The sequence below is a fragment of the Sus scrofa genome, chromosome 13 (assembly GCF_000003025.6).
Source record: "Sus scrofa isolate TJ Tabasco breed Duroc chromosome 13, Sscrofa11.1, whole genome shotgun sequence".
Taxonomy (NCBI): domain Eukaryota; kingdom Metazoa; phylum Chordata; class Mammalia; order Artiodactyla; family Suidae; genus Sus; species Sus scrofa.
This window is the reverse complement of record NC_010455.5, coordinates 120777425-120802282: the sequence shown is the minus strand read 5'-3', so window position 1 is coordinate 120802282 and position 24858 is coordinate 120777425. Positions and strand designations below refer to the sequence as shown.

The window sequence follows — 24858 nt, the reverse complement described above, 5'->3', positions numbered from 1 at the left end:
CAGGATACAAAATTAATACACAGAAATTGAATGCATTTCTGTACAATAACAATGAAATATCAGAAAGGGAAATTAGGGAAACAACTCCACTTATCATCACATCAAGAAGAACAAAATACTAGGAAAAAACCTACCTAAAGACACAAAAGACCTATACTCTGAGAGAATATGATGAAAGAAATCAAAGATGACACAAACAGATGGAAACATATACAATGCTCTTAGAATGAAAGAATCAATATTGTCAAGATGAATCTACTATCCAAGGCAATCTACAGATTCAATGCAATCCCTATTAAATTACCAATGGCATTTTTTGCAAAACTAGAATTTTTTATTTTTTTGGTCTTTTTTGCCATTTTCTTGGACCGCTCCCACGGCATATGGAGGTTCTCAGGCTAGGGGTCAAATCAGAGCTGTAGCCGCTGGCCTATGCCAGAGCAACAGCAATGCGGGATCCGAGCCATGTCTGCGACCCATACCACAGCTCATGGCAATAACGGATCCTTAACCCACTGAGCAAGGCCAGGGATTGAACCCACAACCTCATGGTTCCTAGTCGGATTTGTTAACCACTGAGCCACGACAGGAACTCCAAATTTTAAAATTTGTATGGAAACACAAAAGACCTTGAATAGCCAAAGCAATCCTGAGAAAGAAAAATGGAGCTGAAGGAATCAGCTCCTTGACTTCAGAGTATACTACAAAGCTACAGTTACCAAAACGGTATGGTACCGGCACAAAAACAGAAATATATATCAATGGAACTAAATAGAAAGCCCAGAAATAAACCTACACACCTATGGTCAACTACTCTATGACAAACGAGGCAACAATATACAATGGAGAAAAGACAGACTCTTCAGTAAGTGGTACAGGGAAAACTGGACAGCTTCATGTGAAAGAATGAAATTAGAACACTCTATAACACCACACACAAAAAATAAACTCAAAATGGATTAAAGACCTAAATGTGAGACCAGATACCATAAAACTCTTAGAGGAAAACATAGGCCAAACACTCTCTGACATAAAGTGAAGCAATATCTTTTTGAATCCACCACCTAGAGTAATAAAAATAGAAAAAATTAGCAAATGGGACCTAATTAAACTTATAACATTTTTTCACAGCAAAGGAAACCATAAACAAAATGAAAAGACAGCCTACAGAATGGGAGAAAATATTTGCAAATGAAGCAACTGACAAGGGATAAATCTCCAAAATATACAAACAACTCAGATACCTCAATATCAAAAAAACAAACATGCCAATCAAAAAATGGGCAGAAGGTCTAGGAGTTCCCGTCGTGGTGCAGTGGTTAACGAATCCGACTAGGAACCATGAGGTTGCGGGTTCGGTCCCTGCCCTTGCTCAGTGGGTTAACGATCCGGCGTTGCCGTGAGCTGTGGTGTAGGTCACAGATGCGGCTCGGATCCCGCGTTGCTGTGGCTCTGGCGTAGGCCGGCGGCTACAGCTCCGATTCAACCCCTAGCCTGGGAACCTCCATATGCTGCAGGAGCGGCCCCAGAAATAGCGAAAAAAAAAAAAAAGACAAAAAAAAAAAAAAAAGGGCAGAAGGTCTAAATAGATGTTTCTCCAAAGAAGATGTACAGATGGGAGTTCCCATTGTGGCGCAGTGGTTAGCGAATCCGACTGGGAACCATGAGGTTGCGGGTTCGATCCCTGCCCTTGCTTAGTGGGTTGACGATCCGGCATTGCCATGAGCTGTGGTGTGGGTCACAGACGCAGCTTGGATCCCGCGTTGCTGTGGCTCCGGCATGGGCTGGCAGTTGCAGCTCCAATTAGAACCCTAGCCTGGGAACTTCCACATGCCGTAGGAGCGGCCCAAGAAATAGCAAAAAGACAAAAAAAAAGACAAAAAAAAAAAAAAAAAAGAAGATGTACAGATGGCCAAAAAATATATGAAAAGATGCTCAACATCACTGGTAGTTAGAGAAATTCAAATCAAATCCATGATGAAGTACCACCTTACACCAGCCAGAATGTCCAATATGCAAAAGCCTACAAACAATATATGCTGAAGACGGTGTGGAGAAAAGGGAACCCTCTTACACTGTAGGTGGGAATGTAAATTGGTGAAACCACTATGGAAAACAGTATGGATGTTCTTCAAAAAACTAAAAACAGAACTAGCATATGATCCAGCAATCCCACACCTGGATATCGATCCAGAGAAAACCATAATTCCAAAAGATACATGCACCCCAATGTTCACTGAAGCACTGTCTACAATAGCCAAGACCTGGAAGCAATGCAAGTGTCCATCAACAGAGGATAAAGAACATATGGTACGTACATACAATGGAATATTACTCAGCCATAAAGAAGAATGATATAATGCCATTTGTAGCAACATAGATGGAGCTAGAGATTATCATACTAAGGGAAGTTAGACAGTGAAAGAAAATATCACATGGAACAAAATTGACAAACCCCTGCCAGACTCACTAAAAAGAGGAGAGAAAGAACCCAAATAACCAAAATTATAAATGAAAAAGGAGAAATCACAACAGATACAGCAGAAATACAAAAAACCATAAGAGAAAACTATAAACAACTATACGGCAACAAGTTTGACAATATGGAAGAAATGGACAATTTTCTAGAATCTTACAGCCTGCCAAAACTGAATCAAGTAGAAACAGACCAACTGAACAGACCCATCACTAGAAATGAAATTGAACAGGTCATAAAATCACTCCCTACAAATAAAAGTCCAGGACCAGATGGCTTCACAGGTGAATTTTATCAAACATATAAAGAGGAATTGGTGCCCATCCTCCTTAAACTCTTTCAAAAGCTTGAAGAAGAAGGAATACTCCCAAAGACATTCTATGATGCCACCATCACCCTCATTCCAAAACCAGGCAGAGATACCACCAAAAAAGAAAACTATCGCCCAATATCATTGATGCATACAGATGCAAAAATTCTCAACAAAATCTTAGCCAACCAAATCCAACAACATACCAAAAAAATTATACACCATGACCAGGTTGGGTTCATCCCAGGTTCACAAGGATGGTTCAACATACGCAAATCAATCAGCATCATACACCACATTAACAAAAAAAAAGTCAAAAATCATATGATCATCTCAATAGACGCAGAAAAAGCATTTGACAAAGTCCAACATCCATTCATGATCAAGACCCTCGCCAAACTGGGTATAGAGGGAACATTCCTGAATATAATCAAAGCCATTTATGATAAACCCACAGCAAATATAATACTCAATGGGGAAAAACTGAAAGCCTTCTCACTCAAATCTGGAACAAGACAGGGATGCCCACTCTCACCACTGCTCTTCAACATAGTTTTGGAAGTCCTAGCCACAGCAATTAGACAAACAAAAGAAATAAAAGGCATCCATATAGGAAGAGAAGAGATCAAACTGTCACTGTATGCAGATGACATGATACTATACCTAGAAAACCCTAAGGACTCAACCCCAAAACTCCTTGAACTGATTAATAAATTCAGCAAAGTAGCAGGATATAAGATTAACATTCAGAAGTCAGTTGCATTTCTGTATACCAGCAATGAAACATTAGAAAAGGAATACAAAAATACGATACCTTTTGAAATTGTACCTCACAAAATCAAATACCTCGGAATACATCTGACCAAGGAGGTAAAGGACCTATATGCCGAGAACTATAAAACTTTAATCAAAGAAATCAAAGAAGATGTAAAGAAATGGAAAGATATTCCATGTTCCTGGATTGGGAAAATCAATATTATAAAAATGGCCATACTACCCAAAGCAATCTACAGATTCCATGCAATCCCTATCAAATTACCCATGACATTTTTCACAGAACTAGAACAAACAATCCAAACATTTATATGCAACAACAAAAGACCCAGCATCGCCAAAGCAATCCTGAGAAACAAAAACCAAGCAGGAGGCATAACTCTCCCAGACTTCAAGAAATACTACAAAGCCACAGTCATCAAAACAGTGTGGTACTGGTATCAAAACAGACAGACAGACCAATGGAACAGAATAGAGAACCCGGAAATAAACCCTGACACCTATGGTCAATTAATCTTTGACAAGGGAGGCAAGAACATAAAATGGGAAAAAGAAAGTCTATTCAGCAAGCATTGCTGGGAAACCTGGACAGCTGCATGCAAAGCAATGAAACGAGAACACACCCTCACACCATGCACAAAAATAAACTCCAAATGGCTGAAAGACTTAAATATACGACAGGACACCATCAAACTCCTAGAAGAAAACATAGGCAAAACACTCTCTGACATCAACATCATAAATATTTTCTCAGGTCCGTCTCCCAAAGCAATAGAAATTAGAGCAAAAATAAACCCATGGGACCTCATCAAACTGAAAAGCTTTTGCACAGCAAAGGAAACCCAAAAGAAAACAAAAAGACAACTCATAGAATGGGAGAAAATAGTTTCAAATGATGCACCCGACAAGGGCTTAATCTCTAGAATATATAAACAACTTGTACAACCCAACAGCAAAAAAGCCAATCAATCAATGGAAAAATGGGCAAAAGACCTGAATAGACATTTCTACAAAGAAGATATACAGATGGCCAGCAAACACATGAAAAAATGCTCAACATCGCTGATTATAAGAGAAATGCAAATCAAAACTACCATGAGATACCACCTCACACCAGTCACAATGGCCATCATTAATAAGTTCACAAATAACAAGTGCTGGAGGAGCTGTGGAGAAAAGGGAACCCTCCTGCACTGTTGGTGGGAATGTAAACTGGTACAGCCACTATGGAGAACAGTCTGGAGATACCTTAGAAATCTATACATAGAACTTCCATATGACCCCACAATCCCACTCTTGGGCATCTATCCGGACAAAACTCTACTTAAGAGAGACACGTGCACCCGCATGTTCATTGCAGCACTATTCACAATAGCCAGGACATGGAACCAACCCAAATGTCCATCGACAGAGGATTGGATTCGGAAGAAGTGGTATATATACACAATGGAATACTACTCAGCCATAAAAAAGAATGACATAATGCCATTTGCAGCAACATGGAACTAGAGACTCTCATACTGAGTGAAATGAGCCAGAAAGACAAAGACAAATACCATATGATATCACTTATAACTGGAATCTAATATCCAGCACAAATGAACATCTCCTCAGAAAAGAAAATCATGGACTTGGAGAAGAGACTTGTGGCTGCCTGATGGGAGGGGGAGGGAGTGGGAGGGATCGGGAGCTTGGGCTTATCAGACACAACTTAGAATAGATTTACAAGGAGATCCTGCTGAATAGCATTGAGAACTATGTCTAGATACTCATGGGGGAAAAACTGTAATTGTAATGTATACATGTAAGGATAACCTGACCCCCTTGCTGTACAGTGGGAAAAAAAAAAAAGAAAGAAAGAAAATATCACAATATCACTTATATACAGAATCTAAAGATGGATACAAATGAACTCATCTGCAGAACAGAAACAGACTCACAGACTTTGAAAACAAACTTTTGGTTACCAAAGGGGACAGGTATTGGGGGGAAAGATAGATTGGGGGTTTGGGATTGGCATATGCCAATATTCTATATGTGGTACATGGAACGACTGACTGGCCAATGGGGACCTGCTGTATGCACAGAGAACTCTACCTAGTATTCTGTGATGGTCTATGTGGAAAAGAATGGATGTGTGTACTATAACTGAATCACTATGCTATATATAAGAAATTACCAAAACATTGCAAATCAACTATACTTCATTAAAACTTTAAAAAATGAAAAAAAAAAAAAGCCACAAGGATATAATATACAGCATAAGGAATATAGAGAGCAATACTTCAATAATTTTATATGGAGACAGATGATTATGAGACTTAATGTTTTTTGTTTTCTTTCTTTTTTTTTTTTGTCTTTCGTCCTTTTAGGGCCACACTCACGGCATATGGAGGTTCCCAGGCTAGGCGTCTAATCAGAGCTACAGCTGCCAACCTACACCACAGCAACACCAGATCTGAGCTGCATCTGTGACCTATACCACAGCTCATGGCAACGCCAGATCCTTAACCCACTGAGCGAGGCCAGGGATCAAACCTGCAACCTCATGGTTCTTAGTCGGATTCGTTTCCACTGTGCCACGACAGGAACTCCTGTTTGTTTACTTTTAATGGCTACTCTTGGGGCATATGGAAGTTACCAGGCTAGGGGTTGAATTGGAGCTACAGCTGAGGCCTATGCCACAGCCACGGCAACACCAGTTCCAAGCCTCATCTGAAACATACACTACAGTTTGCAGCAATGCCAGATCTTTAACTCACTGAGCGAGGCCAAGGATGGAACCTGCATCCTCACAGAGACAGCGTCAGGTCCTCAACCCTGAGCCACAGTGGAAACTCCGAATGATTAGACTTATTGCAATCATTTCATAACGTATGCAAATGTCAAAGCACTATGGACTACACTTGAAACCAACATAATACTGAATGTCAACTATATTTCTATAAATTAAAAATAAATAAAAATGAAAAACCAGAAGTTACTGTCATGGCTCACTGGAAACGAATCTGACCAGCATTCATGAGGACACAGGTTCCATCCTGCCTTGCTCAGTGGGTTAAGGATTGGAACTGTCATTAGCTGCGGTAAGGCTAATGACAAGGCTCGGATAAGGCTTGGATCCTGTGTTGCTGTAGCATAGGCTGGTGGCTATAGCTCTGAGATTTGACCCCTAGCCTGGGAACCTCCATATGCCACAGGTGCTGCCCTAAAAAGACAAAAAAGAAAAAAGAAAAAAAAAAACCCTCCTTATCCTCAAGGACATTATCTTTTGTTGACTTCAAATATATATTTAATATACATATCTCATACATATACAAGAATACACATATTTGTATAAATAAGTGAAAATAATTTCCTTACTTTTCTACTGCAGACCGTTTCTGTGATTTACTTTTGTAATTTAATGCCATCTTGGTTTCCATTCCAGTATATACAGCAACACCTAAAAAAAATCAACAAGTCTTAAAATAATCCTCTACCTTGTTTCACAAAGGAATGTACTCACAAGCATGAAAGCATCTAAGAAAATGTATCATCTGAAAGTTGTTAGAATCCAATTTTCCTTTAAGCCTTTCTGGAATTTTTAAAAGCCTTTCTAAGTCCAATTTTGGGGAACTCCAGTCACTCAACCTGCTAGGAAGACATGTGGGTTTTGTTCTTGAGTTACAACTGAATTAAAGAGGTATGATTTGAGTTGGAATTGATGGAGGAAAACAATTTGGAAAGATAAAGATGGCAGGGAGGGCCATTATAGATAGAGCAAACAGTGTTAATAAACATACGGAAAAGCATTTTCTGTTAGCTTGTAACTGGACTGGGGTCAGAGCTTGAAAGGCCTTGAATGCCACATCTGAAGTCTAAACATAATTTGATAAGCAATGGAAGGATAACATGGAAATCTGTAAAACTAAATGAAGTAAACACAAGGAACATGCTTTTAAAAAAATTTATGCCTATATGAATGAGTCTCAGATGAGAGAGAATGACAGTAATAATGGGACTAAAATTGGGGAGTGAATGAAATTAGTAAGACATGTCTTATTAAAAAAAACTCTGCAGTAAGAGTTTCCTTTGTATACCTTTTTTTGGGCTGCATTTTCAGCATGCCGAAATTCCTGGGCCAAGCATTGAACCCAAGCCACAGCAGTGACAATCCTAAATCCTTAATCACTAAGCCACTAGGGAACTCTGTCAGTTTAAACACTAGCTCTGCCACTTATTAGTTCTGTGAGCTTGAGTAAGTTATTTAATCTTTCTGAGTCTCAATTTCTTCATCTTTAAGTGGGAATGTGAGAGTTGTGTGACAAATTAGCAAAATGCCTAGAAACAGAAAGATGATTGATAGGAGTTCACACAGTGGTTCAATAGGTTAATCTGACTAGTATCCATGATGATGTGGGTTCGATACCTGGCCCTGCTCAATGGGTTAAGGATCTGGCGTGAGCTGTGGTGTGGGTCGTAGACATGGCTTGGATCTGGCATTGCGGTGGCTGTGGCCATGGTGGCAGCTGCAGCTCTGATTTGACCCCTAGCCCGGGAACTTCCATATGCTGCAGGGGCAGCCCTAAAAAGACCAGAAAAAAAAAAAAAAGAAAGAAAGATGAACAATAAATGTTCAAGCCTATCTCTAAATAGTATGATTTGAGAAGCAATGTAAGATTCATCATGTTGGAATTTTCACTACTGGAATTATTCCTTAAAAGCAGGGATTAAAACTCAAATGACAAAGGGCACCAAAATTACAGGAATGTGAGAAATCAGCCAGAATGATAACAGAGAAAGGTGGTGCTGAGGAAAACAACAGCAGATCCGTCTAACGGCATTCAAATAACATTTTAAGAGTATGGGTAGTTCCCTTCGTGGCTCAGCGGTTAACAAACCTAACTGGAATCCATGAGGATGCAGGCAGGTTCAATCCCTGGCCTTGCTCAGTTAAGGATCCATTGTTGCCATGAGCTGTGGTGCAGGTCACAGATGCAGCTAGGATCCTGCAAGGCTGTGTGGCGTAGGCCAGTGGCTGTAGCTTCAATTCAACCCCTAGCTTGAGAACTTGCATGTGCTGCAGGTGCAGCCCTAAAAAGCAAAAACAAACAAAAAACCGAACAAGAGTGTGAAAGATATTACTGCTAGAGAGATGTGTTAAAATACAGCATTACATGAGAGGGCTGAAAAGCTCTGGAGGTTTTCTCTGGCTTTTGCCATCAAAACATTACTATGGTTTTCCTTTTTAAAATTGTGGTAAAATACTTATAACATACAGTTTACCATTTCACTCATTTTAAAGTGTACAGTTCAGTGGCAGATCTAGTACATTCACAATGTTGTGCAACCACCCTCACTATTTAAGTTGAGAATTTTTCATCACCCTCCAAAAAACCCTGTACCAATTAAGCAATCATTCTCCATTCCCCTCTACTTATAAGCCCCCTAGAAACCACTAATCTCTTTCTGTCACTATGAATTTGCCTATTTTGGGTATTTCAAATAAAGGAATCATATAATATGTAGCCTTTTGCATCTTTTAATCAGCATAATGTTTTTACGGTTTACCCACGTTGTAGCATGTATCAGTACTTCATTACTTATGAGTGAATAATATTCCATTATTTGGATATCCTAATTTTGTTTATGCATTCATTAGTTGATAACATTTAGGCAGTTTCTACCCTTTGTCTTTTTTTTTTTTTTTTTTTTTTTTTGTCTTTTTGCTATTTCTTTGGGCGGCTCCCGCGGCATATGGAGGTTCCCAGGCTAGGGGTCGAATCGGAGCTGTAGCCACTGGCCTACGCCAGAGCCACAGCAACGCGGGATCTGAGCTGCGTCTGCAACCTACACCACAGCTCACGGCAACGCCGGATCGTTAACCCACTGAGCAAGGGCAGGGACCGACCGAACCCGCAACCTCATGGTTCCTAGTTGGATTCATTAACCACTGCGCCACGACGGGAACTCCAGTTTCTACCCTTTGGCTATTACCAACAGTGCTACTATGAACATTCTCACACAAGCCTTTGTTTGAGCACTTGTTTTCAATTCTTTAGGGAATAGATAGAAGCAGAATTGCTAGGTGATATGGTAATTCTATGTTTAACTTATTCAGGAATTGCCAAACTGTTTTCCACAGAAGCTGAAACACTGTACACTCCCACCAGCAATCTATGAGGGTTCCAATTTCTCCACATTTTTGCCATATTTACTATTTTCCATTTCAAAAAAAATATGGATTTCTTTATCAGAGAGCCTAATCTTGAGACAAGATTCAGAAGAGTTAACAGGAAAGAGGAGAATGAGGAAGAGGATCTCAAAAGCTGTACAGATTCAATGAATAACGTAAGTTGGCCAGGATGTTGAGAGGTCATTCCCCAAAGAGGAGGATTTAGTTGACAGTTAAAGGCTACCACTGTCTTCACAATTTAACTAGAGCTGAAACAGAGCACAGTGAATTGATTTAGATCTCCAGTGCAAGAACACTATTTATTCATCCTTTTGATCCAGTCAGTGTATGTTCCAACTGTATCTGGTATATAGTCAGGGGTTGGTAAGAATTTGTTGAACAAATAACTGGATCATGGCTCAGCAGTAACAAACCCGACTAGTATCTGTGAAGACTTGGGTTCGTTCCCTGGCCTCGCTCAGTGGGTTAAGGATCCGGCATTGTTGTGAGCTGTGATGTGGGTCGCAGATGCGGTGTGGATCCCGAGTTGCTGTAGCTGTGCTATAGACTGGCAGCTGTAGCTCCTATTGGACCCCTTGCCTGGGAACTTCCATATGCCACGGATGCAGCCCTAAAAAAAAATGAATGAATGAATAAATAAATAAATGGATGAATGGATGGATGAAGTTCCCAATGTGACTCAGTGGTTTAAGAACCCAGCTAGTATCCATGAGGATGCGAGTTTAATGCCTGGCCTCACTCAGTGGGTTAAGGATCTGGTGTTGCCAAGAGCAGTGCTGAAGGTCACAGATAAGGCTCGGATCCCTTGTGGCTGTGGCACAGGCCGTCAGCTGCATCTCTGATTCGACCCCCTGCCCAGGAACACAGGTGCGGCCCTAAAAAGAAAAGGGGGAAACAAAAAGGATGAATAAATGAGTCAGCGGTGTTACTAATCCAATTTAAGGATAATTATAATGGAATTATACTGCACCATGGTGCCAGGTTATATAGGTTTCATCCACTGTTAATAGAAATGCCAGAAAAACCTTCTTGGCATTCAGTTTCACAAGTATCCACAAAGAAAATATATCAGCAAGCGTCTAATCTATTGCTCAAAATTAGTAATTAACAAATGATACAATACAAAATTATAACACAACCTTTGAAAGAAGATTATCATAGATAATATTTAACTAATAAATTATACCACCAAAAAACAGTAAGTGCTGTGCTTTAAAAATACTTCTATAAAGAATCAACATGAATCTATATATAATCTAAAATTTTCAATATATACAAACCAAAAATTTCTTTTGTGTTTTTTAATCTGGCTCCACGAAGCAAGAGACTCTCTGGCCCCAGAGGTCTAGGGAAAAAAAAATAACCAAATGCACTGAATATATTAAAAATTCAATTAAATTTAAAATGGTATCTTTATCAGACACTAAAGCTATACTTACAACAATGCTTTCATATAAAACCAAAATCTCAGCTACTATAAAGCTGTCTAGGTCAATTATGATGTTAGTTACCATAACAACAAATACCAGCTTTAGCATTTCGGTCATTTAAGATCAACGGCTTAGAAATATGATTATGTCTGTAGATAAACTCACAAAGCCACCAGTTTCAAAAGTTTAAACATAAAACACAACAGAACTGAAGACTAAGCAATGACTTAATGTCTCAGAGAAGATGAAATTTTAAATTTTTGAGCAAAATTAAATTTTCAAAGGGAAAACAATTAAAATGCAATGTAAATATAAGTTTAGTATGATTTGTGTATAAATGCATGAGTTCTGCACAATTAAAATAACACTAGGTTATTAAACAGCACAGTGAGTGAGTTAGTACTTTCTCTAGGCAAGATTAACACGACAAGTTGACTACTTGCATTGCATACTTCTTGGAGCACAGGTCTTCTTTCTGTTTGAATTTCTCTCCATAAAGGAGATATAAAATGAGAAGAAATAACTAAAAAGAAAAATTGTATTTTCTTAGTGATAACAAATGATAAGGCTCTGTTAGGGGTAAGCAAAAAAAAAGCCTTAATTTTGTTGATATTCCTTTTTTATGCTTTTCTGAAACATACAACAATTATCCAAATCAAACAGAATCTGAACCAGTTCTGACGAGGTCTACAAACCCAAGCACTATTTAAAAAAAAAAAAAAAAAATTCAAAAGTTCCTGTCGTGGCTCAGCAGAAATGAATCTGACTAGTATCCATGAGGAAGTAGGTTTGGTCACTGGTCTTGCTCAGTGGGTTAAGGATCTGGCATTGCCATGAGCTGTGGTGTAGGTCACAGACTTGGCTTGCACCTGGCATTGCTGTGGCTATGGCACAGCTCCAATTCGACCCCTGGCCTGGGAACCTCCATATGCCCTGGGTGCAGCCCTAAAAAGATAAATAAATAAATAATCAATCAATTCCATTAACCAAGGTGGGCCAGGTGTTTGGGCTATGGTTAACAAACATAACAAACATGGTTTTATTAAATAGTCATATTTGGAGCACATGGAATGGAAAGTCCAACATCAATTATTCAGGAGTCATGTTATAGCTCTATTTTCACTTGCTGTTGGTTCCAACAATGAAAAACTTTGAGCTCACATTGCTGTTGGTTCCAACAATGAAAAACTTGGCGCTCATAAAATTGGAATATAATGAGAAAGCTTTGAATTAAAAAATAATTCATCAATTCCCTCTGGTTGCTTTAGCATGGAACATGGCTCTTTAAAAAAACAAAATAAAACACTCTAGGGGCTAAGTTAACATAATTGATTTTTTTCCTTTACCAGCCACTGTATCTTAATGCAATTCAGACTATGTATCCACACAAGCATCCCACTATATCACTACAAAAATCAAAATAAAACCCTGTCATTGTTATTCAGCAGAGGTCCTACACTTACCAAGATCTTGTTACAGAATTTATTGAACATGCTCCTGTGTTAATGTGTATTAATAGTATGAATTTGTGCTGATGCATGATATTTTTGGTGGTTTGTCTTAAAAATTTCATTTTTAAAAATTCTCAACAATTTATGTTAAGTGACTTATTTCATGCAGCCAGTACAAACTGAACATGTCTCTAGAAGAAAGGGTGGAATGCTAATTTGATTAGAAGTTCAAGGACTGATTCCAAGATTGTGGTCATTAGTAACAATATAATTTCACTCTATTAGCAAATTTTTGAAATGACCTAAAGCCCTTCATATAAATCCCAGAAATCAACCTAAATATTGAGGGAAAACAAACCAAACCACCAAACAAGTAACCAAAGAGAAGAGTAAGTTGTGGATCGGCCAACAAATACTCTAATTTGTGAGGAATGATTCTGAAGAAGACCATAACATTTATATTTGTTAAACATTACATAAAACATTTTTCGTATTCTAGATTTTACATGGTAGTTGGTTTAAATGTATAAAGATTTGAATAGGAACTGCTACATACCCTTTATGTTACAACCTAATATCAGAAAAAGAAATACAAGTATACAAATAATCTTACTAAATTTATTTTGATGTCATTTCATGAGATTTGCTTCATCCTCATCTCATTTGCTGCTGCTAGAAATTACTAGAAGATGAAATGCTTATTTATTTTTTTTGTAGGGCTGCACCCTCGGCAAATGGAAGTACCTCACTTGAGGTCCAGTCGGAGCTGCAGCTGCAAGCCTACACCACAGCCACAGCAATGCAGGATCCGAGCTGCATCTGTGACCTAAACCACAGCTCACAGCAATGCTGGATCCTTAACCTACCGAGCAAGGCTGAATTCATTATGCTGAGCCATGATGCGAAAGATGGGAGTTTTGCTAAATACTTTAAAATTAATCCTTTCCCATGATACACTACCTACCTATCTAACCTCCCTTTAACTTGATTTTAGTCCCTCCCCCAAAGTAATTCTCCCTTAAAGTAACTGGTTAATGCAAATATATTCTTACCTTACAATTTCCTCCATTTGTTGAGTTATTATCATTCGTCCCATGAATCTATCAAAGAATTCACCATGTTACAAAAAAATTAATGATACATTATTTATGACATCAATGGGTGGAAAATTTTAGACAGTTCTGGAACTATTTTTAGCCATGAAACAAAACCAATCTTTTGCATATATGAATGGTCCAATATTCAAGTTAGAAATTACAAAAGTAAATTCTTGTCAGTCACTAGGCCTTAAAAAATTTCATATTCTTGACATTTCTACTCTAGCCATGAATAAAGAAATGAATGAAGAAATGTTTTCAAAATGGCAATGTAAATGTAACATATTATCATGATTATTAGGTTGGTCATGATGAGAATTTATAACTGCTACACAAATATGCATACACTATTTAGACAACAATGTTCATCTCAGTTTCTAGACTCCTGTAACCAGAATCATTCATTCGATCATTTATTCATTCATACATGCACTCCATTTACCCCAAAAATATTCATTCAGCAACTACTATGTGTGAATTAATGTGGCAAGGACAGAGTAGTAAGCAAAGAAATATTAGTGACCTCCAGAGCTGCTTAAACTTCTGGTTTTCTAAAATTTACAGTAAGTGCCTGGCTGTCATAATGAATTTTCAGAGATTGTCCTTTTAGTTCCAACTTCTACTACCAAAACAGCTTCAGAGCATAGAATCAACTCAAGTATAAAATTACTTTCTACAATAGTGAGAAGTCAAGTCTGAATTGAAGCAAATTCTACACAGAGCCTCAAGTTAATCATTTAACTAGGCAAAGAAACATTCAGCATTCCCTTCTAAATGTCCCTTGTTTTCCCTCCTGTTCCTAGGTCACAGAGGTTTTACCTCTCGTGGACTTTGGCTTTATTATTTCTTGCTAATCCCTTACTTCTATTTCTCTCAGCTTCCTGTATCAGAGACAAGCACTATTTTTTAATTATCTCCACTTAACAGAATTTTATGTAGCTTTGGTTTGAGCCTCAACTTTGGATTCAGATTTGAAGAACCCATTCAGCTGGTGACTCCTAGGCATCTTTTGGAGATAATGTGTGGTCAGTCTTCATTTTCCTGAGCCAAATTTCAATAAGAGATTTGTTTTCTGTTATCCTTGATTCTAAGGCACTTCTTATATTTGTTCATTCCAGTAACCTGCTGGATTAAATCATCTTGCGCTTTCCTTAGCACTTTCTCCAAACCAGACACTTTTGATTGGTTTCAAAGTAGAAAGAGAATTCTTTCCTGATTATGAAGATCACATATACCCAAATACACACTTTTTTTTTTTGGTCTTTTTGCCATTTCTTGGGCCGCTTCCGCGGCATATGGAGGTTCCCAGGCTAGGGGTCTAATCGGAGCTGCAGCTGCCAGCCTGCGTCAGAGCCACAGCAACGCAGGATCCAAGCCGCATCCGCAACCTACACCACAGTTCACGGCAACACCAGATCGTCAACCCACTGAGAAAGGGCAGGGATCGAACCCGCAACCCCATGGTTCCTAGTCGGATTCATTAACCACTGCACCATGACGGGAACTCCCCCAAATACACACATTTTATAAAATGATTAAGGTAATGTAAAAAGGCATCAAGGAGTTCCCATTGCGGCTCAGTGGAAATGAATCTTACTAGCATCCATGAGGACACAGGTTCTATCCCTGGCCTTGCTCAGTGGGTTAAGGATCCAGTGTTGCTGTGAGATGTGATGTAGGTCAAAGATGAGGCTCGGATCTGGCGTTGCTGTGGCTGTGGCATAGGCCAGCAGCTACAGCTCCGATTCGAGCCTTAGCCTGGGAACCCCCATATGTCGCAGGGGCAGCCCTAAAAAAAACAAAAAATAAAAAAGAGGGGCATCAAAAGGGAAATAACAATCATTAGCAATCCCACTACTCAAATAAAACACTGTTAATATATTTTGACAGGCTTTTTTTCCATGCACATATGATAACTATGTATATATATTAAAAGCAAAAAAATGTGATATCATAAACACTGTTGGTAACATCACCCTACCTCCCACTACCACTTAACATGTCAAAATAGAAAAAAAATAGTTTCTACATCATTATTTTTTTTGCTTTTTAGGGCTGCACAGCTCATGGCAATGCCAGATCCTTAACCCACTGAGGCCAGGGATCAAACCCACAACCTCATGGTTCCTAGTTGGATTGTTTCCACTGTGCCATGATGGAAACTCCCCATATTATTGTTATTATTATTATTATTATTTTTGTCTTTTTGAGGGCCACACCTGTGGCATATGGAGGTTCCAAGGCTAGGGATCTAATTAGAGCTGTAGCTGCCGGCCTACACCACAGCCACAGCAATGCGGGATCCTTAACCCACTAAGAAAGGCCAGGGATCGAACCCTCAACCTCATGGTTCCTAGTCGGATTCGTTTCCGCTGCGCCACGACGGGAACTCCCTACATCATTATTTTTAATGGCCACACTTAGCATTACATTTTGGGGTTACTGTGTAATTTATGTAAGTAATTCACACTAAATAGAAGTTTAGGTTTTTCCTGTTGATGGATAGTCTAAACAATGCAGCTTGAACAACCCTGGTTATATACCTTTTCACATTTTCATTAAGATAAATTCCTAGAGACAGAATTTCATTATTTTGTTGGGAAAAATCCCCAGAAATGGAAGTAATGAGTCAGTCTAAATAAATAAATAAGTCAGTCGGTGGAAAGAAGAAAAAGAAAGAACAAAAAGAGTAAATGAGCCAAGGAAAGAGAAAACTATGAAATAGGCAATGGCTAGAGGCTATTCCTAAACAGAATACTCTCCTGGTTTCTATTTCTTTCAGTGGTTTGGCAGAGATAATTTCTTATCATACTCTAGCCTCTCCTCAATAAGCTATTCAAGTTCTTTAAAAAGAAATAATGCAACCCCAATTAACTAACAGGTAATTGGGATGGAACTGACAAGTTTTCAAAGTAGAAAAATAAACACAGAAAATGTGCAGCTTTTCTAAGGAAAATTAATTAATACTAGTTTTAAAGCTATAAAATTATTATAAAACTAGTTTTAAAGCTATAAAACTATTATAAAATAAAATTAGCAAAAATACTTAATACTAATAAAACAAATAATAAAAAGACTGATAAACTTATACTCTGTCCACTGCAATAAAAATCCAATGCTTCTGTAATGTATTTATGTTTATTAAAGGCCAAACGTGATTGGATTTTAATTTAATAATTCTACTTTTGCCGCTCTGTCTGTTCTTAGGGAATAATCTAGTACGAGACTATACACTCTAGAAGTCAGGAGCTATCATTCTTTACTGTTGTGGTCCCAGTGCCTTAGTTATTGGACACACCCAATATCTGCTGAATAAATGTTCTCATATCCTTTGATTAAGTAATAATTTAGAACTCTATCATGGATATACTCATTCAACATTTTTATTGAGTGTCTACCATGTGCATGATACTGTTCTAGGCACTGTAGTTCAAGAGCTAAATGAACTATAATACACACAAATCTTTCTTGCATATATCACAGAGAATTTAATAAAAGGGAAATGTTAAGTACATAAAGTTAAGTATATAAAGACATTCATTATTTTCTTTCTTTTTTTTTTTTTCCTTTTGTCTTTTGTCTTTTTAGGGCTGTACCCGCAGCATATGGAGGTTCCTAGGCTAGGGGTCGAATTGGAGCTGCAGCTGCCAGCCTATACCACAGCCACAGCAACACCAGAAGAAGCCATGTCTGTGACCTACACCATAGCTCATGGCAATGCTGGACCCTTAACCCATTGAGCAAGGCCAGGGATTGAACCTGCATCCTCATGGATACTAGTCAGGTTCCTTAACTACTGAGTCATGACAGAAACTCCAAAAATTTATTATTTTCAACTGCCAACAAACATGTAGTACAGTCTCATATGCCAATTCTAGGTGTTTGGGATACATCAGTGAACAAAACACACAAAGATGCCTGTTCTCTTTGTTTTGTTTTATTTTGTTTTTGTCTTTTTAAGAGCTGTACCTGCAGCATATGGAAGTTCCCAGGCTAGGGGTTGAATCAGAGCTTCAGTGGCCGGCCTACGCCACAACCACAGCAATGCCAGATCTGAGCCGTATCTGCAACCTACACGACAGCTCATAGCAATGCCGGATACTTAATCCACTGAGCAAGTCCAGGGACTGAACCTGCATTCTCATGGATACTAGTCAGATTTGTTTCCACTGAGCCACGACTCCATGCCTGTTCCCAAGTTTACATTTTAGTTGGAAAAGGAAATAATAAGCAATAAGCATAACAAATAAGTAAATTACACAGTATACCAGAAGGTATTATGTGCTATAAAAAAAAAAAAAAAAAAAAAAAAAGAAAGAAAAGCAAATGAGGGTAAGAAGGACCAGGTCACAGTAATAAACAGTCAAAGTAGGCCTCACTGAGGAGGTGATATAAGCAAAGACTAGAAGGTGCTAAAGGAGTTAGACAAAGAACTACTATTGAAAAGGTGGAAGTAGATATGGCATGTTCAAGGGAAAATAGGAGGCTGGTAATAGGTGGAAGGTGAGGGAAGAAGGAAAAAAGTCAAAAAGTAGGTCAGAAGGGAAAAAGGCTGGGGAATGGGAGCAAACAGTAAGGTCTTATAGATGATTAAAAAGATAAGAATTTTGACTTGGAGTGAGAAAGAAAAGCCACTGCAGGGTTTGAACAGAGGAATGACATGATCTAGCTTACATTTAAAAAGGATCGTTCTGGATGCTTTGTGAGAACAGACTGACTGCAAGAGAAAGAGGGTAAAAGCAAAAAAACCAGTAAGGAGGCCAAGCAGAAGGTGATGCTGGTTCAGACCAAATTAGCAGCACTGAAATTACCAAAAGATGGTCAAATATTGGACGTATTTTGAAGGTAAACCAAAAAGATGTTCTGATGAATTGGGATGAGATGTGGGAAATGACATGAGAAAAGGTGAGCAGAGAAGGGGATGTGAGGAGTCATGGTTGACTCCAAGGATTTTGGCTTGAACTGAAAGGATGCACTGTCTTCAACAGAGATGGGAAAGGTTGTTAGCATAAAAACTTCTGAAGGGAAATCAGGACTTCAGTTTTCAACATGAGTAATTTGAGATTTCTACTAAATATCCAAGTAAAATTGTGAAACAATAAACTGGATATAAAAATCTGAATTTGGGGAAAAATATCTGAAATGGAAATATGAATTTGGAGTTAGTGACATGTAGATGGTCTTTAAATCTATCAGCCTGGATGAGATCACAAAGAGTGAATTTAAATAGTGAAAGGTACAGGAATTTTGATTTTTTTTTTTTTTTTCTTTTTTTGGCTGCACCTTAAGCATACGGAAGTTACCAGGCTAGGGACTGAACCTGCACCTCTGCAGTGGCCCAAGCTGCTGCAGAGACGATGCCATATCCTTTTAATCCACTGCACTACAGTGGGAACTCGAATAGTGAAAGGTATAGGTGGAGAAGGGAAGAGGACTGAGCACAGTCCTGGGGCACACTAACATCAAGAAGTTAGGGAAAAGAGGAGAAATCAGGCACAGACACTGAGAAGAAGGGACTAGTGAAATAGGAGGGAAATCAAGAGAAGGAAATGTCCTGGAAGCCAAGTGAACAAATAGTATCAAAGAGGAGGGAGTGATGAACTATTCAACTACTAGATTCTGAACTGATGAACTTACGCATAATAACGTGGCATGAAATTTTAGCAGCAAAACAATGGAAAAGCTAGGTATGGAAAGAACGGGGAATGGTTAGGTTCTAGTACATTTACTTAAGAGGGTTACGTTGTCATTAAAAACGACCACTAAGAATAATGTTTAGTAAGATGGAAAGTAATCACAAAAGCAATCCATAATCTTTCAAGAAATATTAGAAAACACAGAGAACAAAAGGTAATTAAAAAGCAGCTGAAATCCTACCACCAAGAAATAACTACTAACATTATGACATGTAATTCCTCTAGGTTTTTCTTCCTCTTTATATCTATCTATTTTTTTCTATCTTACTTCTTAATTACCTATCAAGTCCATAAACATACATATTTCTTTTTGTATAACTGGGATTATGTGAGACTACAACTCTGTATCATTTAACATTATATTTCAGTATGTTCCTATGTCATTAAATACCTTTGAAAAGCATCATTTTTTGATTACCTATATATTTCATCTTATATCTATACCATATACCCATTTAAGCATTCTCCTACTTGGGCATTTTAAATGGTTTCAATATTTCCCATATATGTAGCATACAGTAAAAGGATAAAAAAAAAAAAAAACCTGCTAAATCCTGTCTAGTAGTTAAGGATTAGGTGTTGTCCCTGCTATGGCTCAGTTCTGATCTTTGGCCTAGGAAGTTCTTCATGCCATGGGCATAGTCGAATAATTACATAAAATGTGAAAAAAAAAGAATGGAAATAATGCTTATTCACCTTATTTATCATCTTATAATACTGAGTACATAGGTTCTCAATTTGTTGAATGTGGGAATAAAAACAGCAATACAAATTTTAAAATGGTATAATTAATTATGAGTTATCTTTATATTACAAAAGTCTTCTATAGCAGTCATATATATGTATATATATATGTATATATAGAAACATTGTTTGTTTTGTTTTGTGTATTTCTAGGGCCACACATGCAGCATATGGAAGTTCCCAGGCTTAGGGGTTGAATTGGAGCTGCAGCTGTTGGCCTATGCCACAGCCACAGCAATGTGGGCTGGGGACTGAACCCACAACCTCATGGATAGTAGTCATGTTCATTACCGCTGAGCCACAACAGGAACTCCCTACATTTATATTTAAAACAAAATATATACTTTCAATAAGGAAGAAGATAAGAGAAAATAAAGAGGAATATATTATATTTAACACTGAATTATTTCTCATTTTAAAATGTTTTTTAAACTTTCTCCCTATATTCCAAATAAAGTAAAAACTACCCACCAAAGCATTAGTCATGTCTGATCTGATATTAATTTTATGCTTGCTTAATGCTGCATCATTTTCTAGTTTTTAATAATCTTATAATCTTGTCTGAGACTTGGAAATAACAGCAATATACAACTCTTATTAAAGTACTGAATTCTTTGCAGTTAAATCTATCTTATAATTTAAATGCTCTTAAAACATAGAACTCCGATTTTTTTCTTTTTCTTTTTAGGGCTGCACTCACAGAAAATGGAAGTTCCCAGGCTAGGGGCTGAATCAGAGCTGCAGCTGCCGGCCTACACCATAGCCACAGCAACACCACATCCGAGCCTTGTCTGCAACTACACTGCAGCTTGTGGCAACGTCAGATTCCTTAACCCACTGAGTGTAACAGGGATTGAACCTGAATCCTTATGGATCCTAGGTGGGTTCATTAGAGCTGAGTCACAATGGGAACTCCAAAGAACTCCAAATCTTTACAGTTAATTGGAAAACTCTATACTGCACTTGACATTGATGAAAATGTGAGATTTTTACAGTATTAGAGAGAAACTATAAATCCATTATAAATAGATGGATCCAGAACAAAGATTTGTAAGAGATAAGAAAAAGCCAATGATTAATAAGATTTTAAAACATTTCAACCAACAGAGGGACATAGAGAATATGACAAGATGAGAGCAGTTTTTACAATGCAGTTATAATTTACATTCTATGACCAGCTGTTGAGTAAAAATGAGCTTAGTTTCTCCTCTAGGTTTTCTTTCTTTTTTTTTTTTTTAGGGCTGCACCCACAGCATATGGAGGTTCCCGGGCCAGGGATCAAACTAGAGCTACAGCTGTGGGCCTATGCCACAGCAACATCACAGCCACAGCAACATCAGATCCGAGCCGCATCTGTGACTTATACCATAGCTCACGGCAACACCAGATCCTTAACCCACTGAGCTAGGCTAGGGATGGAACCCGCAACCTCATGGTTCCTAGTCAGATTCATTTCCGCTGCACCATGACGGGAACTCCTCTTCTAAGTCTTTAATGACAAAATGCTGTTTCCATTCCACAGATCATAATATTGCTCACTGTAAGACGACTTTCAATTGTATTTAGTAAATTATGATGTTGAAAGAAGTTAGTTTTTGGTGAACACAAAGACATGGCCCTAGTCTTCATGGAGTGAGCACAAATGTATGCATGCAAACCTGCACACAACGTTAGATTATTTTCTTGTCTTTTTAGAGTCACACATATGGCATACGGAGGTTCCCAGGCTAGGGGTCAAATCAGAGCTGTAGCCACTGGCCTATGCTACAGCCACATCAATGCCAGATCCGAGCCACATCTGCAACCTACACCACAGTTCATGGCAACACCAGATCATTAATCCACTCAGCGAGGCCAGGGATCAAACCTGCATCCTCATGGATGCTAGTCTGATTTGTTTCCACTGAGCCACGATGGGAACTTCTAGATTATTTTCTTTTAAGGAAATAATTTGTTTCTCTTACAACTACTATTATAAAGTTTACTGCTATCATTATAAAGCCAGTTCATACCAAAGTAGAAGGTAACAGGAAGGAACATGTGAATAAAAGCACGACTTTTAAATTAATACTTTAGATTCAATTCTGGCAAATTCTGCTTTTAGCTCTTTCCCCCTTAACTGATCTCCTGCCTTGCTCCTCCCAATAACATCTTCCATTAGCTAAAGATTTTACTGCATATTTATGACTGTAGAAATGAGCTCTGTAAACAGAACTTAAAATGAGTATGGTGAGTATCACACCATACCTGTACAAGTCTGCTTCTGGTTGCTGACATTCTATCACAGCTATAAGAGTGTCCAAATTGGCAACTGTTTGTAATACTGCTGTTTCTGGAACTGCCACATGTGTCTGAAAAAAGAAAAATTAAATTGCATAGTTTCAAGATCTAAATGGGACCTTAGCTATCATCTATTTCATATCTCTTTTACAGATGAAATCATAGCATTCTCTGATCATTCTAAAGTATGATCCATACTTTAGATCACTTAGTTAGATGGCAGAAGAGAAAGAAGAATGGAAAATAACAAGTAGCAAAAAAAGCTACTGTGATTACCTATCTACAGAGAACATTTGCATACAAGGAAATTCTGTGTCACTGCTCCAAGTTTATTATGAACAATTTAATAGAGGAAAAAAAGTGAATCAAGTTAAAATTGAGAAAAATTTAAATGTGTCCCCCCCATCTAAAAAGGCACCAATTATTAAAAGATTATATTTTTTCTATATTTTTTCCTTTTAACTTGTCTTAACTATGTGAGGCTATCCTTGAAGGAAATGTATAATAACATTATTTCTTTAAAAAAATTTAATTTTTAAAAGTTTCAGTAATTAAAAACATTTCTGCTTTTATCAGCTCAAACTTTATTACCTCAACCAAAGGAAAGTATCACTAGAATATAAGACAACACTCAAACATACATGTACAGACCTTCAGGTTAGTTTCTCCATCTAAACTAGCAGTTGTAATATGACAAGAACCATCAAGTCGATCTGAGGATAGAAGCACCAAATCTGCAGGGAAAACTTCATCTTTGGCTACTCGAACAATATCACCCACCTATGAAGAATTTGGGGGAAAAAAGAATATACCAAAAGACAAGGACATTATTTTTTTTTTCTCTTCTTTTTTTCCTGTCTTTTTAGGGCAGCTCCCAAGGCATATGGAAGTTCCCAGGCTAGGGGTCAAATCGGAGGTGAGCTGCCAGCCTACTGCCACAGCCACATCAACACCAGATCCGATCCACGTCTGTGACCTACACCACCACTCATGGCAACACCAGATCCTGAACCCACCAAGCAAGGCTAGGGATCGAACCTGCATCCCCACAGACTTTATATCAGGTTCTTGACCCACAGAGCCACAAAAGGAACTCCAACAGGACTTATTTCTATTGCGCTCTAAACAAGTGCCCTATCACTATATATATATATATTTTTTTTTTTTTCCTTTTCTTTTTTTTTTAGGGCTGCACCCACAGCATATGGGCGTTCCCAGGCTAGGGATCAAATCAGAGCTGCAGCTACTGGCCTACACCACAGCCATGAAAACACTAGATCGAAGCCACCTCTGTTACCTACACTGTAGCTCATGGCAATGCTGGATCCTTAACCCATTGAGCGAGGCCACGGATTGAACCTGAGTCCTCATGGATACTAGTTGGATTTGTTACTAAGCCACAAGGGGGCACCTATCACAATATTCTAATGTAGGAAAGCAAACTTTCAACTAAAATATAATCAGATTAGAATTTGTGATTTCAAAATATAATTGATTTCTATCATTTACTAATAAATGCATACCCGAATGTTCCTTGACCTAGTTTTCACAAGGCCACCACTTCGAACAACATATACAGGAGCTGCGTTTACTTCATTATCTGAAATATGTCGTAACCAATCTTCATATCCCTGTAAACATCAAAAGAATAAAAAAATGCTCCTTTCAGTATAATTAGAAGACACTTTTATCAATGAGAAAAAGAAACATAAAAACTTCCCCCAAACATTTCACTCATTAAAATTATTTTAGGTTATTTTGACACATATATCTCATTACTACCTGAAACTCTTTTGGTTTTCATCACATACATGCTCCTGATTTTCAGAGTACCTCTCTAATTACTCCTTCTCAGTTTCCTTATAGGAAGCTCCTTCTATGGCACCTTAATGGGCCCTTTTTTCACTCTTCACTTTCTTACTGCAAGATTTCTTCCATCCCTCTCTCTTCAAAAAATTCTGAAACTGGGGGAATTCCTGTAGCAGCTCAGTGGAAACAAATCTAACATCTATGAGGACACAGGTTCAATCCCTGGCCTCGCTTAGTGGGTTAAGGATCTGTTGTTGCTGTGAGGTGTGGTGTAGGTCGCAGACGCAACTCATATCTGGTGCTGCTGTGGCTGTGGTATAGGCCAGTGCTACAGCTCTGATTTGACCCCTGGCCTGGGACCTCCATATGCTGCAGGTGCAGCCCTAAGAAGACAGGAAACAAACAAACAAACAGACAAACAAACCCAAAGTTGAAATTTATATCTCTAAACCTGAATACCCAACTGCATTCTTCATTTCAAAACTAAACTGATGATATCCTCCCACTCTGTTGTATTTCCAATGTTTCTTTCTTTCTTTTAGGGCTGCACCCGTGGCACATGGAGGTTCCCAGACTAGGAGTGGAATTGGAGCTGTAGCCATCGGCCTACACC

At 38.2% G+C, this 24858-nt stretch overlaps 1 protein-coding gene across 21 annotated transcripts in view; it reads right to left on the bottom strand.

Annotated features, from left to right (window-relative positions):
• Positions 1-24858, bottom strand: part of ATP11B (ATPase phospholipid transporting 11B (putative)) — a 146275-nt gene that overhangs the window by 71625 nt on the left and 49792 nt on the right. For 19 of the 21 annotated variants that reach the window (XR_002337765.1, XM_021069876.1, XM_021069867.1 and 16 more), the window contains 6 exons: positions 23960-24067; positions 23088-23216; positions 22404-22507; positions 13672-13719; positions 11019-11083; positions 6924-7005 (listed from right to left, as the gene is read on the bottom strand). Coding sequence is in view for 20 of the 21 variants with exons in the window: in XM_021069876.1 (XP_020925535.1) it covers positions 6924-7005; positions 11019-11083; positions 13672-13719; positions 22404-22507; positions 23088-23216; positions 23960-24067 (536 nt within the window). In the remaining variant the exon portion in view is untranslated. Of the gene's footprint in view, positions 1-6923; positions 7006-11018; positions 11084-11611; positions 11692-13671; positions 13720-22403; positions 22508-23087; positions 23217-23959; positions 24068-24858 lie in introns of all 21 variants that reach the window. The other 2 variants (XM_021069883.1, XM_021069884.1) reach the window with 2 other exon arrangements.